Genomic DNA, 15,301 nt, shown 5'->3' on the forward strand with positions numbered 1-15,301 from the left:
AGAGGTGAAGATAAGTGACAAGATGACCAGGTCTCACGTACTTCAGTGTGCTACCCTGCATTAGCTTCCTGTCCTGGACGGTTCTAAACCTGTTGGTGATTTACATGTGTGGTTTTTTGATTGTTTGTTTTGTAGTGTATATATATATATATGGCAAAATTCTGGTACTGTCCCGCCCAAATTGAGGGCGAAAGGATGCGGTCTGGGGGGAAAAGATGTATAAGGTTATAAGTAAGAACCCCTGTATAAGGTTATAAGTAAGAAGTGCTTGTGTGTACAATATTTAAAAGCAATATTGTAGCAACTGGAATGTATGTTTATGTGTTGAAAAATTTTCAGTAAACATGAAGTTGAAAAAAAAAAGGATTAGAATAATCATCTGGCCAAAGGTGACGACGCTCCTTAGCCTGTTACGGCTGATCACAGTGCATCATGTCTGTCATGTTGTAAGGAAAATTATAATGTAAAATAATTGCCAGAGGCAATTTGTTTTAAGATGGAAAATAACAGACGTGTGACCAAGTCATAGAATAACAGTAAGTGTTAGAAATATTGTTCTACTTACGCACAACTGAAGACGTGGTGCAATCTGAAAAGATTAAATTGATAAAATGGTAAGTCTTTAGATTAATGATTGAATGATTCATTGTGGGAAAGATACATATTTACTGTGAGTGAACTCATGTGGTGTACACAGTCAACGCCATAGTCACAATATAAATGTCACAAAACGAACCCTGCATTAATCCTTCAGCATGAATAACAGGTGACCCGTGCAGAATGTGTAACAGTGAAACAACAACAACAACAACAACAACAACAACCCCAGCTGGAGTACACTTAGCATTAAGAGTCAACAACAAACTCAAATCTCATATAGATTTGTACTGCTGGCATGGTGACATGACTCATAGTTCTGTATCATGTGGAGTGTTTTATAGCCGAGTTTCTCACTGAGTCACAGTGCTGGAAGGTGTATTCAGTACAGAATTATAGGCAACAAAACTATTTAAAGTGTCAAATATTGTGAAAATACTCATTTTGAAGAGTGGCCACTGTCAGTGTTATATTATCGGATCACTACTATGTGAGTTGTTGTCACCGAGTACAATAATGTTATGTATAGCAATGCATTTTGTAAACCAATCACGTATCTGTTCGCCTTTTTTTCCTTCAGTTTTAATCTGAGAAGCAGTAGCAACCGAAGCTGTGGAACAAATGTTGTCGAGTCATGAGCACAATCATTCATTAGAGTACAAGTATGAAATATCAAAAACGAAGTTCCTCAAAATTGCACTTCGGTGCAGTGCACAATCAAATGCATTCAGGTGCCCTATATATGTATATACCACCAACGCACTGTACTGACATTTTGTTGCAAGATGTTGTAATGATGTAATGACTTTGTTAACTCTGTGCACACATTCACTTGCTCATTTCCATACGCCACACGTGCAAATCCCTCTGTTTTGGAGTCACGTCATTCCGTATATGAAATATGAAACTTGACGAAACACAACAGAAATGTAGTGTAGACGTTTGACGGCCTGGGTTTCAGCACCATGGACAGGGGGCCGCGCGGTGATTGGGTCAGCCACACGACGTCGAGGATTAGAGTAATCCGCCTATTGGTCTGAATCAAAGCGACAGCAGATTTACGCGCGGTGATTGGTCCAGAGGCAGGATACTTATTGGGGATCTGTTGCTCCGGTCACATCGTCAATAAGAACATTTTATAGTAGCCAAATAGTTTTCGCGTGGACACATCGTCCGATTGGCTCACTTGAAGTCTCTGCATTCCACGCGCAGCTGGGAGCCTTCGACGGAGACTGCGCGCACCGTGAGCGGACAAGCGGCTGCGCTCTGGAGGAGGTAAGCAGATTAGGGCTTCTCTTTGGAATCCGTAATTCCTGGCTGCGTGGCGGCCAGCCCTCCGTCAAGCTGTCTCCGCACATGCAGCGCTGGATATCGCTGCCGCGTTTCATCCATCGTGTGCAGTTCGCATCCGTGTGCGCTCCCGGTGGCCCGAGGTGCGTGAGCGTCTTTTTCTTTTTCTCCTTCTCCTCCGCCGTCGTTAAAGTGTAATCAGCACCATGGAGACGCGCCTGGAGGGGCTCGCATATTAAATCCTCAGCCCACGCGGTTAAACGCTGTTATTCTCCAAAGCAGGCCACCGTGTGCTGTTTGGAAACAAGTGAAGTGACAGGAGCTCCCCGCGCGTAATTTAAAGAAAACAAGCCGCAAATGACCACATGTGCATGGAGCCATATCAATAAGTCACTGACGCCTACAAGTCCCGACTTGCAGTTTCTCCCCATCTGACAGGCTCAAGAGACTGAAGAAGAAGTGAGTGGAAGCGGCCGTCCTGACACTGCATCCACATGGCAGGTCAGTTATTACATGTTCATGTACTGCCATATGCCACCTGCCATATGTAACTGACGTGACGTTATTTGTTGCAGAGCCCAACTTCCCCCCGCTGCCTGGATTCATTCCACTCAAGCCCTGTTTCTATCAGGACTTTGACGAGATCCCCGAGCAGCACCGCAGCATGTGCAAGAAAATGTACCACCTGTGGATGTGTGAGTGGCTTTGGGACAGTGCACACCTCATTTCACATTGTCCGCACGGAATTTGTCTGCAAACTCCCGCAAACAGCATCAGGTCCGAAAGGGAAATGAAATCTGAGTTATCCTGGCGGCCCCATAGACTGTCTTCTCCTCTGCGCTTAGCTCATGATAAGACCTACGTCACAGAAGGCCGATGGTTTACATGGATCCCTTTGGTCCAAAAAACATCTTTATTGTTTTATCAGCTGCGTCTGTGATAACCCTGACTGGTTTATTTGCTAATGAGTCATAGCACTGACCAGATGGCCTCGGTTTGAGCAGAGCAGTTAACTCTGGAATTGTGTTAAATAATTTTGCCAGGAGCAGCTTCATCAAAGTTTATTGGCCCATAAACAAGCAGTACAATGGTGTTTGCGATATTGCTCTGCTCTGGAAGCTCCCCGCTCGTCCATGAAGGCGAGCGGCGGAGCCGGGGGGCAGCTGCAGGAAACGGCCCAGAGCTGCTGCGACAGCGATGCGGGCACCACGGCGCCATAACTTAACAATGAGGAGAAAGAGAAAAAGCATGCCGAAAAAGAATGATGTGAAAATATCGAAAACAAAGATGGGGCTTGGGTGACGGAGGATTGCAAGGGTGCAACTGTTTTTGGTCAAATGAGGCAAGTGCATGAGGTACATCTCCATGCAGCAAACCACAGACAATTTGATTTGTTTGCAGGGCACAGTCAACAAAACCAAACCTGTTTTTCCATGTGGAATAATCATGTGTACACCATCAAGAAACACATATTTGTTACTCTGACCTCCCAATCATTTCCTCTTCTCTTTTTGCAGGCTTCCTTCTTTTTAGTAATCGATAAATATAAGTAGGTATTCAAAGTCCTCATCTGCGTCTGGATGTGCCGCTATTCCTTTTCCCATCTGAATCAATTGTGTGTATTGGTCTTTTTTGTGTGTCACTGTGGAACACATGCACATTGCTTTTTATACTTCAGTTATATATTGTTTTTAAACATTTCTCTCTCATTCTGTGTGTTAAAAATCATTCGAGGCCAACGGCATGTTTTTGTTTTGTTTTTTTTACTGCCGTCCATTTGGGAAATTAAAGTGTTTCCTTAATAGCCGTAATGTTGCAGCAGCGTCTAGCTTCATCGTTTTCTTCTGAGGCACTTTACATTTTTCTCCATAGACCCAAATTTGAAACTGATTGGCCTTCTATGCTAATTCAGAGAAGAAATGTGGAACCAAAGTGCAACGTATGTAGAGAGGGCAGTAGATTTACAACATTACTGAGAATTAATAGAACAAGGACATGCACAGAAAGGCTATATTCAGGGGCGGGGGGGGGGGGGGGGGGGGGGGGGGGGGGGATGCAAGCCATCCTGAGTGTCACAGATTCTAATTGGATATTTCACATTATGTTCTTGCGTGTTCTCCCTGTGCCTGAGTGGGTTTTCTCCAGGTACTCCTGCTTCCGCCCACAGTCTAAAGACATGCACCTCAGGTTAATGGAGACTCCCAAGTGGCCTGAAGGTCGAAATGCAAGCGTGGACGGTTGTTTTGTCTCTTTATGTCGGCCCTGTGCTACACTGTGTGTCCAGGGTTTACCAACTAACTGAGTGGTATAGATAATGGATTTATGGCTGGAGTTTATGTTACCGCTGTCTGTCTCCGCTTTCACCTCTCGTTTTTTGTTTGTTCTTCTCCGCATGTGCATGTTGAGTACGGCATGTGTACATAAGAGCTATGTCTTTTCGCATCAGTGCCTGAAAAAAATATCTCTGCCGACGGTCCTACAGTGAACGGTGCCACGCTTGCGGTGAACCTGGTTGGCTGCTTCGCTTGGATGTTTGGTGGAGGTGGGGTGACCAACTTTGGACTGGCCATCATCTGGCTCCTCATGTTCACTCCCTGCTCCTACGTGTGTTGGTTCAGGCCCATCTACAAGGCCTTCAAGTAAGTCACAGGAAACGTTCTGACATTGTCTCATTGGGAATTTGTGCATAGCTGCTTTTTTGGCTGGTGCCGTTGTCGTGTTAAGCACCACAGCAATGGCATGTAATCAATATCACAATGACGTGAATCTGTTCCATTGACGTGTGATGAGTGTATGGAAAAAAAAATAGAAGCAATTTTTTGTGTGAATTATGTCCATGCAACACAGACAATAACTACACACGAAAAACAATATGATCTATACTTTGTTAACTGTATTTCTGGCTCAGGGTGCCATATGTTGATAGTACCTCGATGATGGTTGGTGGTTTTTTTGTTTGTTTTTTGCTTGGCCTTCATTTTTTATTGACTAACGAAAGTGAAAAATATTTGCAAATCCAATTTGATAGAGTGACGGACTTACAGTATGTTTCTTTTAAGTGCCATGTGAAGATGCTTTTTTCTCCTCATGCATCATGGCTGAGAAACTCAGTGGGTCTACGTCTTTCTTCTCATGCCTCCTCTAGAGGCCCAACTGTCTTTCTTTATATAAAGACAGAAGGCAACACATGTATTTGATACTGTGGAGCAAATGTGACAAGTACCAGCCCACTATTTGTACCTTAGTATCTATAATGGAAACTGGGACAGGGTGATCAATGGAGCTTTGAGCTAATTTTACCTCCAGCAAAGACCCAACCAGTTAAATCTGGAAACAACAGAGCACCAAGAACATCCTCTGTACCCTTTCATAGATTTTGATTCTTTTGTTTGAACTTGTGGTCTTATTTTTTTTGTTGCTATAACTGAGTTTTTACATTTTTTTTACTGTATGTATGTGTGTGTGTTTTTTTTCCATACCTATATATGTTTGCTCATGTATGTATGTATGCTTTTATGCACACATTTCATTATTCACACATATTGTAATCATTTCAAGTAGGATATGTTTTAATGTCGTGTGTTTTTATTCTGACCTTGGAAACTATGTGCTTATTTGCTTGAAAAGTGCTTGATGCATTATTATTAATATTATTATTATTAATGTTATTATTATTATTATTAATAACTATTGCTATTATTATTCACTGAAGGGCATAGTAATTTCCAAACATCAGCATGTGACCACTGACTTGCCCATCAAAAGGGAAATCTTCTCAGTAATTTAATATTTTTATTTCCTATATGCACAGCATTGTACTTGACAACACTTGAAACCACATTAAAAAAAAAAAATATATATAAAATGACACAAAATATGATATGAAAACACAACATTATATATCATCTTGTGTTAAATTTCAATATTTTTCTATTCATCTTTTTTTTCAGGAATGATAGCTCCTTCAACTTCATGCAGTTCTTTTTTGTGTTCATGGCCCAAGTTGGCATCAGCATCATCCAAAGCATAGGCATCCCTGGGTGGGGAGTATGGTAAGAGAGACTTTTGTCTTAACACTTTTTCAGAACTTACATTTTTTTGTACATTTCGCAATCTTTCATTCAAAGCAATTCTAGTATGCCAAGATCTTTCAAAGAAAATCATTTTTCAGAAGGATTTGAAGACATTTATCATCAAAAAAGAGCTTTGATAACTCTTTGCCCAGTGATGCCATATATCTCGCTGCATTCACACTGAGCAAAACATTCAAAAGTAGCAATAATTCAATGTCAGGCAAGTGGCAGTACTTGATAAGGATTAATACTTCGTGCAGGTCAAGTGCAACTCAAGTGCCCAAGTCAAGAATTTTCTACCAGCATTTTTAAGTGAGTAGTTTACCGTTATGTCACAAGCTAGCAATAAGAATCAGAGGTACTGTCAATAAGACTACAAAATCTGCTTTTGAATGAAATATTTTACTTAAAGTCGGGTAGATGTTTGTTTTTTAAGACCTTGTTCACCGGTTTCATAAATTGCTCTCATATAACATTGAGGATAGTTCTGTCACGAGATTTTGAGGGGCTATTAAAAAGATCCTCAAAATATCACCTGACTCAGGCTGATGATCAGAAATTAATATTGTGTCAGCCTCCATAAAGTTTCTAAATGTCACCATGTGAAATTGGATATCGCCATGTATGCGCTCCAAAACTCTTTAACTTCATATTGCGGTACTTAAAGTCCACACAATTATTGTCATTTTACGTCCAGATGTTAAGTGGTCGTATCATGTGGGGAATACCAGATAATCCAAGAACGATTCATACTTTGTAGTTTATTACCTAAAATGAATACATCTTTTGGATGCATTTTGGTTCATGTCAATTCCTGTCTTTTTCAGCGGCTGGCTGGCGACCATCTCCTTCTTCAGCTATAATATTTTGATCGCACTGATCATGCTCGTCCCTACTATCATGTTCACTGCCGTGGCCACATTGTCCTGCATTGCCCTCACCAGGGTAAGAATTGAACTGGCGCAATCCTACAAATGGAAATGTAAAGGGGCATTTTGAATTGTAGAGTTTTTGTGAAGTTTTATTCTACAGGTGTTACTTTCCAGCAAAGGTGTTTCTTTTAATTGAATCAAATTAACATGTACTGTAGCTTCTATGCTGTCCTCTGTCAGATGTGACAGCTGCTTTTGTGGTTTGGTGTGAAGGAAACTAATGCGATGGGCTTTTATCAGTCCAGAAGTTGAAATTGATACATTTTATACTTTCATATCAGTGAAGCAACATTGTGAAGTTTATCACTAGGTTATGTTCATGATTCAAGCTAACTATAACACTGGTTGGTCTAATTTGAAATACTATGTGACACTACATTTTTGATAATAACTTTTTGTAAAAGATAATAACTTGTGATTCCGCCTTGCTGCAGATCCATAATTTCTACCGTGGCAGTGGGGCCAGCATGTCCAAAGCTCAAGAGGAATGGGCCACAGGCGCCTGGAAGAACCCTCATGTTCAGGCAGCGGCCCAGGAGGCCGCCATGGGGGCCGCCACCGGGGCCGTGCAGAGTCAGTACTCCAGCCCACAGTATAACGATAATCAGATGTAGCTTCTTCAAGGCAAGAGGTGCCGAAAGGAATGATGTGACAGTTCTGCCAAAGTTTGAGCAACAGGGTTAGGAAGGGTTAGAACGATCTTACTGTGTTGTTGATTATTGTGATAATGTTTCAGAAAAAAAATACTTGCATATTTTAACCTTTAACAAGTCACTAATTCAAATGTCAGTGATTTCAAACAAATTTGGCAAAACAATATCTCGTGGTACGGCGGTTTTCACGTACAGTGTTAAAGGGCATGCTGATTATTCTTAGTGTTTTATATTATTTCTCATGTTTTTGTTTTTCCTGTTTGAAGAGTTGAAATGTAACTAGTTTTGAACGTGTATTACTTTAGTGGCTCCTTTACGAGAGCTGTGTGCTTTGTGTTGACCTGCAGTGTGAGCAGTTTTTACAAAACAAAGGAAAAATATGATTTGTATTCTTCATAAACACAAAACTATGTATAATAACCTCTAGTGTAAATTAAGATAAACCTATTTAGAATTGATTAATTCATAAATGTATGCATACGTTAAAATGATGGATGTAATATTTGAGACGTTCTTTACTTTATAAACTCAGGGTAAACTAGACTAGTTGCAATTTTGTGGCTGTATTTTAAATTATGCTTTTTTTTCTGTGACCTCAGCACAATTTCATCAGGATTCTGTGCAGTTTATCACCGGTTGCACTGTGGAATTACAGAGGATTATGTTGTGTAAAATGAAATCTGTCTCTATTACAATAAGACACAGTGTCACTACAAGTCTTCAGTTGAATTTAGATAGGAACAGAACATTGAATCTTACTTGATGCACGCGTCTCTTTGAAGTATCTTGAGGCTTGTTGTTGCCACGGAAATCACCTGATTCCTATCACAGAAGAACTCCCTTGGAAGAAAATTAAAACGAGATAACAACAAGGAGAAGAGGTGAAATACCTGACCCGTGTTCTGTAGCCAGCTTAGTTAGAAATGAGAGAATGTTTTGTGCTGAATGTCAGTTTAGCCTTTTCTGCTGCTGTACGGCTGATCGACCACAGAGAGGCGCTGATGGTTTTAGTTTGAAATAAAATGCTCTAACATGTACAGATTACCTTCATTCATCCTTCACAGATCAGCATTTACTTCCTTCTATTTCCAGTTGCTCTATATTTGTGTCTCTCTTTCTGTCTTCCTGCCCATGTCACCAAATGAGGACAATGTAAAATCAAAGTAATCACAAAACACCCACTCAAAGCAACGAACATGAAAATATTGTATAAACTTGATGTTTGTTTGTGATATTTTTTTTCGCACCACATTGACACTATTACATTATACGGCCATTTTCAGCTACGTGCAGCTCACTGGGGGATTGAAAGCCTTCCTGTATACATTACAACAAATTATTTGCTGATCATTTTTAATATGGAGTTACTCAAGGTACTATTTAGTTTGTCTTTTGCCATGCTGGCCCAATTTAATCGAGGCACAGTACTCAATCATTACAATTTTATCTTAAAATGTTTCCGATACATTACCCACAGCAAATGGCACATCTGCTAGGTTCTTAACACTGTTAGGATGGGACGGTAAAAGGATGAAGTGCATACTTTTCCTTTAGGTGGCAGTATTGGCCCTCTAAAGCGATCAACCCTCTACATGGACCTTCCACCAGGGGCACTATATGACCGTTATGTTCCCTCCCATTTGTCTTTTCATGGAGTGTGAACAACAGCACAAGACATCTGAGATAGTTAGGGTGATTGATACTACTTGCCTTACCAAAAACTGTATTGCTATTTTTTTCCAACTTACACGCCGCAAACACAATTTCTCCCTCGACATGCTGGAAGCAGATGACCGTCATAAATTAGATTCAAAACACACCGTAAACGGATTTATCTGCGGATGTCCTCCTCCCTTCTGTCGGCTGCTGCCTGCGTTGGGGGAATGATGAAATTATTCTGGAAGGGGGTAGGGGGTGGGGGGTGGGATTTAGACCCAGAGGACCCACCAACAGCCACCAACAAACACTGTAATTGCCACGCACAGGGAAATCTCTTGTGACAAGCTGTGACAGCAAACACTTGCACCTTCAGGTAAACAGTGTTTGATTGTCAGCCACGGAACATATTCATTGATTCAACAAAAAATGCTCTCTCCTTTTAAAATCATATGTTGGCCACAACATGTCATCCCCACAGCCATTTCATGCTAGATAGGGAAAAAGAAAACAGAAGGTAAATCTGACTTGGATGCCCCCTATGTATTGGGTTGAGCTTCCAGTGGACTGTCACGGTGTGGGTCGACTAGCCAAGGTTCTCTTGAGCAAGCTCCTTTAAAGCACCGTCCCGTGTTTGGACTCCTGCTTTGGCTTGTTTGTGACTTTTTTTTTCTTCTTTTTTTTTGCTACGTATAAAGCAAACATTTATCTTGTTATCATCATGTAGCTGCGGTGAGATTTTTACTGTAGGCATCCAAAGATTAATTTCAGCAGTAACAAGATGGTTTATCATCACCTGTCAGCCCGATAGGGCAGATACGGAAAACCTTCATTTGGAGCTGTGTTTTCATCCATCTCATGAATGCAAGTACAATGCTCACATGCCTTTTTACAGTACTCTGTTTTTGGACCCTACTCCTTAGGCCTGGGGAAATACTGTACTGCTCTGCAGCTGTAACATCTAGAGCATAACCAAAACATCGTCAGAAGCAGAAAAACCAAGACAATGAGTTGACAGAAACCGAAATGTTACATAGTCGAGTATTCACTTTCACGACCCATTTAACTTATACCACCATTAATCATTCAAAATTATTTATTATAGCAGCTTTTAGCCATCATTATTAGACATTGTAGTTAGGGTTCAAACCCCGACAGGGGTAGAACCCTATTGTTTTTGGTGGTTGGTTTATGTTTCATGTTGGTCTATAGAAATAATTATTATTCCTGTTCCCCGTTAGCCCAAACTAGGAAACTTAGCGCAATAACTGAAAATGATGTGCGTTAGCTTCGAACACCCTAATTATCCAAATTGGCCACATGGTAGCGCTGTAAATAAGGCCCCAAAATAAAATTTTGGAAAGGTCACGCCCCTCAAACCGTGACTCTGATTTGCTCTACATAGACCCCCTCGAATCACTTACGTGCCAAGTGACAAAATGTTGCGCTAATTAGCATAAAATGTACAACAGAAATATCAATAGAACTTTTGAAATTTTGACTTTATCAACACCAAATCTGGTATACCACCTTAACGGATGAAAATACACATTTTTCTTCTTAATGAGCAAGATTGGTTGAAAAACATGGGCGCTACTAACCAAAATGTCTTTGCAAAGGGCGTGGCTTAGGGGAATTACAGCCATAAGTCATTTACCATTTGTCCAATTATCACAAATCTTGTTACCAACCTATAGAGGGACATCACACATTCCACAAACGTGTATCTCAACAACCACTGAACATTATTTAACCAAAGTTGCTGTTCATGCCCTGGGGGCCAGTATGGATGAAGGGGGGCCAAATGGCAGAGGGTTTTGTTAGTAGCCGCTTGCGGCTATATTCTAATTTTGGTGTTTTTGAGCAACATCACAAATTTAAGGAAAGGTGTAATTGAGCTAGAATAAAAAGGGCTAAAGGCTGCATGACCGGAGGAGAATAGAGCGTTTATGTTTTGTGGGAATCAATAAAGTGAAGGGGAAATCAGATACATATGTGCATATGGAGCTGGGGTCCCAACACCCAACATATCTCCTATGAAACTGCAGTCCGAGGTCACAGACCCACACAGATATCTCACACCTGTCTGTCCCATTTCTGCCTAAATGTGGCAGAAAGTCACTGCTCTCGACCAGATAATAGTCTGGATTTTTGTACCTTTAGACAAAGGCAGGCAATAAAGGCTAATCTGAGCAAACTCGCTGCTGGCTGTAGCTTCATATTTACCAGGCAGGGACTTTGTGAGATTGCTGTTGATGTTCTTATGTAACTCCAACAAGAAAGTGTATTTCCCAAAACGATGAACTATTCCTTTAACAGCAAACACACTGCTGACATTGTCCTACTTTGTAAATACAACAAGGGTGCAGTCCCAGCTGGACACTGATATTCGTGTTGACACAGACTCAAACAAATACACGAAGCAGCAGCTTCCCAAAAAGCTCTTGGCATCGCGGAGCAAAAATTCCCACCTAAGATCATCTTTTACATGTGCATCGTGAGAGGAATCACAGCGTCCTGCCAGCTACTAAGGAGGGGTCACCCAGCTGTCTGGAGCGGGAAACATGTTAGTCAGCTACAGCGAGGGAGTGCTGCTGCCACCAGCCTGTGAAATCACCGATCTGATGATGGGAGTCGTCCACCTGACAGCACAGGAAATGGGGACAGTGGAGGTTGGAGAAGGGCTCTGGTGAAATATGGGCCTGTCAGAGGGGAGAGAGGCTGAGCATAGTGGCGCAGAGTCGTCACTCCCCGTGTTCGACTTCATCATTGACGCTCCCTACGGAGCCAGTGGAGGGGGTTGGTGTTGGAGTGGGGGCGGGGGGGGGGGGGGGGGGGGGGGGGGGGGGGGGGGGGGGGGGGGGGGGGGGACTCGTTTAAGGACTGTATCTTCCTTCCACAAGATCTCATAATTTGTTCCAATTGCCTGGGACTATGAACATGAATATCCTAACTTTAGTTCCCACCTTTAAAGGAAGGAAAGCCTTAATGAGAATTTATTGCCCTGTTGTTGAAAACGGTGTGGACTCCAGGGGATCCTTTCGCATACTCCTTAAAATTGATGAGCAGGGAAATTGAAGAAAGTAAGTTGTAAAAAAAAAGAAGGAAAAGAAAAGTGGGTTTTTCGGTTTTTTGCAGCAGGCACCAAAAACCAGCCAGATGTTTCAGCGATGAGGCAGGTGGTGTTTAAACTGTCAGGCAGTGCTCTTGAGTGTTTCTTGTGCCGAGCGACACAAGTTGCCTCTTTGCCCTTTGTATAACAGCCATCGCTGTTATACAAAGTGAAAACGTGAAACGTTTGTTAACTCAGACATATACGGTGGCATCAGCTCTATATAAAAATCTGTGAAGGATGAGCTACTATCAAAACAAATGAGCCAGCAACTGCATCTGCATGTAAATCAGATCCCCCCCCCCCCCCCAATATTCTAATGTCGAGTCACCATCTCCAAGCCAGTGGTTTCTCATCTGCCTCTTTTCTCCCCTCACAAAGGCAGCCTTTTCTCGTACCTTTGCCCATGCAACAATGTGTTCATCCCTACGGAAATGAAGATTTCTTCACATCTTTATGCATATAATTATAGGTCATGAAGCAGAGGCTAGAGCCCGCAACGGGTTATTGGGGAAAATCTTGCCAATGTATCTGAGAACTCTGTCACTTTGCTGGTCCAAAAGGGTTTAAGCAAGTCGACCACTCTGCTCCAGAAGAACTTGTATTTTTAAGATTACAGAATCGAGTCTTGATTCAAATAAAAATACCAAACTGCCAGAGTCATAATTCAGAATATTACACCAAGATGTATGTATTCAGTAAAAGCTCAATTAACCCCTTGCACTTGCTACGGAAACAAAAAGCCTGATTAAACACAAACAATGATTACAATAATTTAAACACAAACACTCGGTAACGATGTGGCTGTGGATAAAAACAGGACGTACGTATGTCAATACAAAACTCTTTGGTGAGCGGCCTAAATATAGCGAAGTGAAATTAACAGTAACCACACAAAAAAACACACGCATGGTTCAGACCCTGGTCCAGACTTTCACGTATGGAAACGTCCTTTGTCTCACTAGGTGATGACATGTCCAAGCTGTCGTCACGAGAATAACAAATTCCACAACCCATATCCCTCAGGTTTCGATCTATTCCACTTTCATATGCAGCCAGTACAACTGTGATAGCCCACTGTCATCCTGCAGCCCTCATTTGGTCACGACTGACAACTTCAAACCACAGAGAAGGTGTTTTCTCATGTTTTCCATGAGCCTCATTACTCCCATGGCTTCCATTCCTGCAGGGGTTTTGTGTATTCAATGACGTCTGGCCACTGAGAATGTTGGAAGATCTAATCAGCCCCGCTTCACTTCACTCGATCCGTTTCCTCAATTAGGTTTGATGCTCCCAGCTGTGAAATGCTTGTTGCTTAACACCGGTCTGCTGGTGAAGTGAATGCAGCTTGTTGTCAAGGGATAGACTGGTCGTGAGGGTTTCCACCCGGCTCTCCCTGCAGATCTCCTCCTTATCGACGATCAGACACAACCTTCCGCAGCCCAAAGCAAAGTATTTACATATGCAACGGATTTGCTCTTATCGCGTTGCGACCTGATCCGTGTGCAGTCTAGCGTCAATCCCGTTTCTCAGGATACTAATATGCCATCTTGTCACATGACGGCGCATCGATCGGGCGCCAGATTGTTTTTGCTGTGCTCATGCACTGAATTGAGAGGAGGCCTGCAACATTCAAGGGGAGTTACAAGATGCCTGCCTGCGAGTGCAGTGTTCCTCCACACATAGAGTGCCTTGGCCTGGTTTAACACTTGGATCAGGAAGAGCAATGACGCTGCACATCCTGTCAGCTAATCAGTAACATCTGACTCTCACAATCACCTCGTAATCTAACAAGGATTTGTACCAACACTGCCTCCTGCTACGTGCTGTTGGTTGTGTTAATTTCTCCCTCATGTCTCCTCCTGTTCTACTTTCTTTTTTTTTTTACTACCACGCTCGTGTTGGCACTGCTGGCATTGCGCATCATGTATATTCCATATCTCAGCGATACAGTTTGCGTCTGCCAGGCTTTTGTTCTGTACACCCCTGAGGGTACTTTTACGTGCTCCGTTCAGAATCGCACACTGTTAGGATTCACTTGGGAAACACCCTCGAGCACGTTTGTGATAAATACTATTGCATATTCATTTGTTGCGAGAAATGGTGCTAAATCATTTACACGTCTCTAATTCGACTGCTTTGACGGCGATGGCAGACGCTGCTGTTGGAAATGTGATGTCTTTTTCATTACCAACAACAAGAACATGAAGCCAGCACTTTTGAAGAGGCTCCTGTTGGACAACGTGTATTGCTGCCTATATCCCACCGACGAATCAAATACTGTAAGACTTTATTCGTCTTACAGTAGACAATAAATTTAAAGGTCCTGCATAAAAAAATATGTAGAAGGGAAACCAGAGGCATGCGTATGAAAAATGGAAACCTCACAGCAGGACAGGCAAAGTCTATCCAGTTTTTTTTGTTGTTGAAATAATACCTCTAAGTTAAACAATTCAATACATCATTTGTCTTGAGGACAAATGATGTATTGTATTGTCCCTCATTAGGAGTTATCCATCTGTTCCCCTCCCTGTCTCTCTCTCTCACACACACACACAAAAATATACACAAGACACACAAAAACACATTAACATAATAAACACACAGGGTCAAAGACGAGTAAACCAGCACGCACTGCATCACTTTCACAGAGCAACATGATGTGGCACAGGGAGCTGGAATGGGGGGATTTTGTGTGAACAGCCTGAACAAACAGCCCATAACAAAGAGGAAGTCCCATCACGAGGCTCAGAGTTTTGTTAGGACCAAATATGAGAGTGAGAACAGCGTATGAAAACAACCAGATAATGGATTCTCATTCCTCCGGGTAACAGGAAATACTTCAACATGGAATGTCTGTCTTTTTCCAAATACCATGTTTCAGAGCAGAAACTAGAATTGCCGCCTTGCAGTTGCACACCTCTGTCAGCCAGTTAAAGGTGCAGTAAGCGATTTTGGGGAAAGATTGTTTCTCTCTCTGTTGTTGTT

The 15,301-nt window shown here is 42.0% G+C and overlaps 1 protein-coding gene across 4 annotated transcripts; it reads left to right on the plus strand.

The window, feature by feature from the left end:
- Positions 1-1,698: 1,698 nt before the first annotated feature.
- LOC118302920 (secretory carrier-associated membrane protein 5-like) lies at positions 1,699-8,582 on the plus strand. Of its 4 annotated transcripts, none has more exons than XM_035629457.2 (7): positions 1,699-1,872; positions 2,308-2,388; positions 2,463-2,582; positions 4,370-4,526; positions 5,838-5,939; positions 6,788-6,905; positions 7,327-8,582. In XM_035629457.2, the coding sequence occupies exons 2-7, from the start codon at positions 2,382-2,384 to the stop codon at positions 7,504-7,506; spliced, it is 684 nt and encodes a 227-aa protein (XP_035485350.1). In that variant the 5' UTR covers positions 1,699-1,872; positions 2,308-2,381; the 3' UTR covers positions 7,507-8,582. The 4 variants fall into 4 exon arrangements, with proteins under 4 accessions (XP_035485350.1, XP_035485349.1, XP_035485351.1 ...); XM_035629456.2 differs by having other exon boundaries at positions 2,326-2,388; XM_035629458.2 differs by lacking the exon at positions 1,699-1,872 and adding an exon at positions 1,884-2,030 and having other exon boundaries at positions 2,326-2,388.
- Positions 8,583-15,301: the final 6,719 nt, after the last annotated feature.

The sequence above is a fragment of the Scophthalmus maximus genome, chromosome 4 (assembly GCF_022379125.1).
Source record: "Scophthalmus maximus strain ysfricsl-2021 chromosome 4, ASM2237912v1, whole genome shotgun sequence".
NCBI lineage: Eukaryota > Metazoa > Chordata > Actinopteri > Pleuronectiformes > Scophthalmidae > Scophthalmus > Scophthalmus maximus.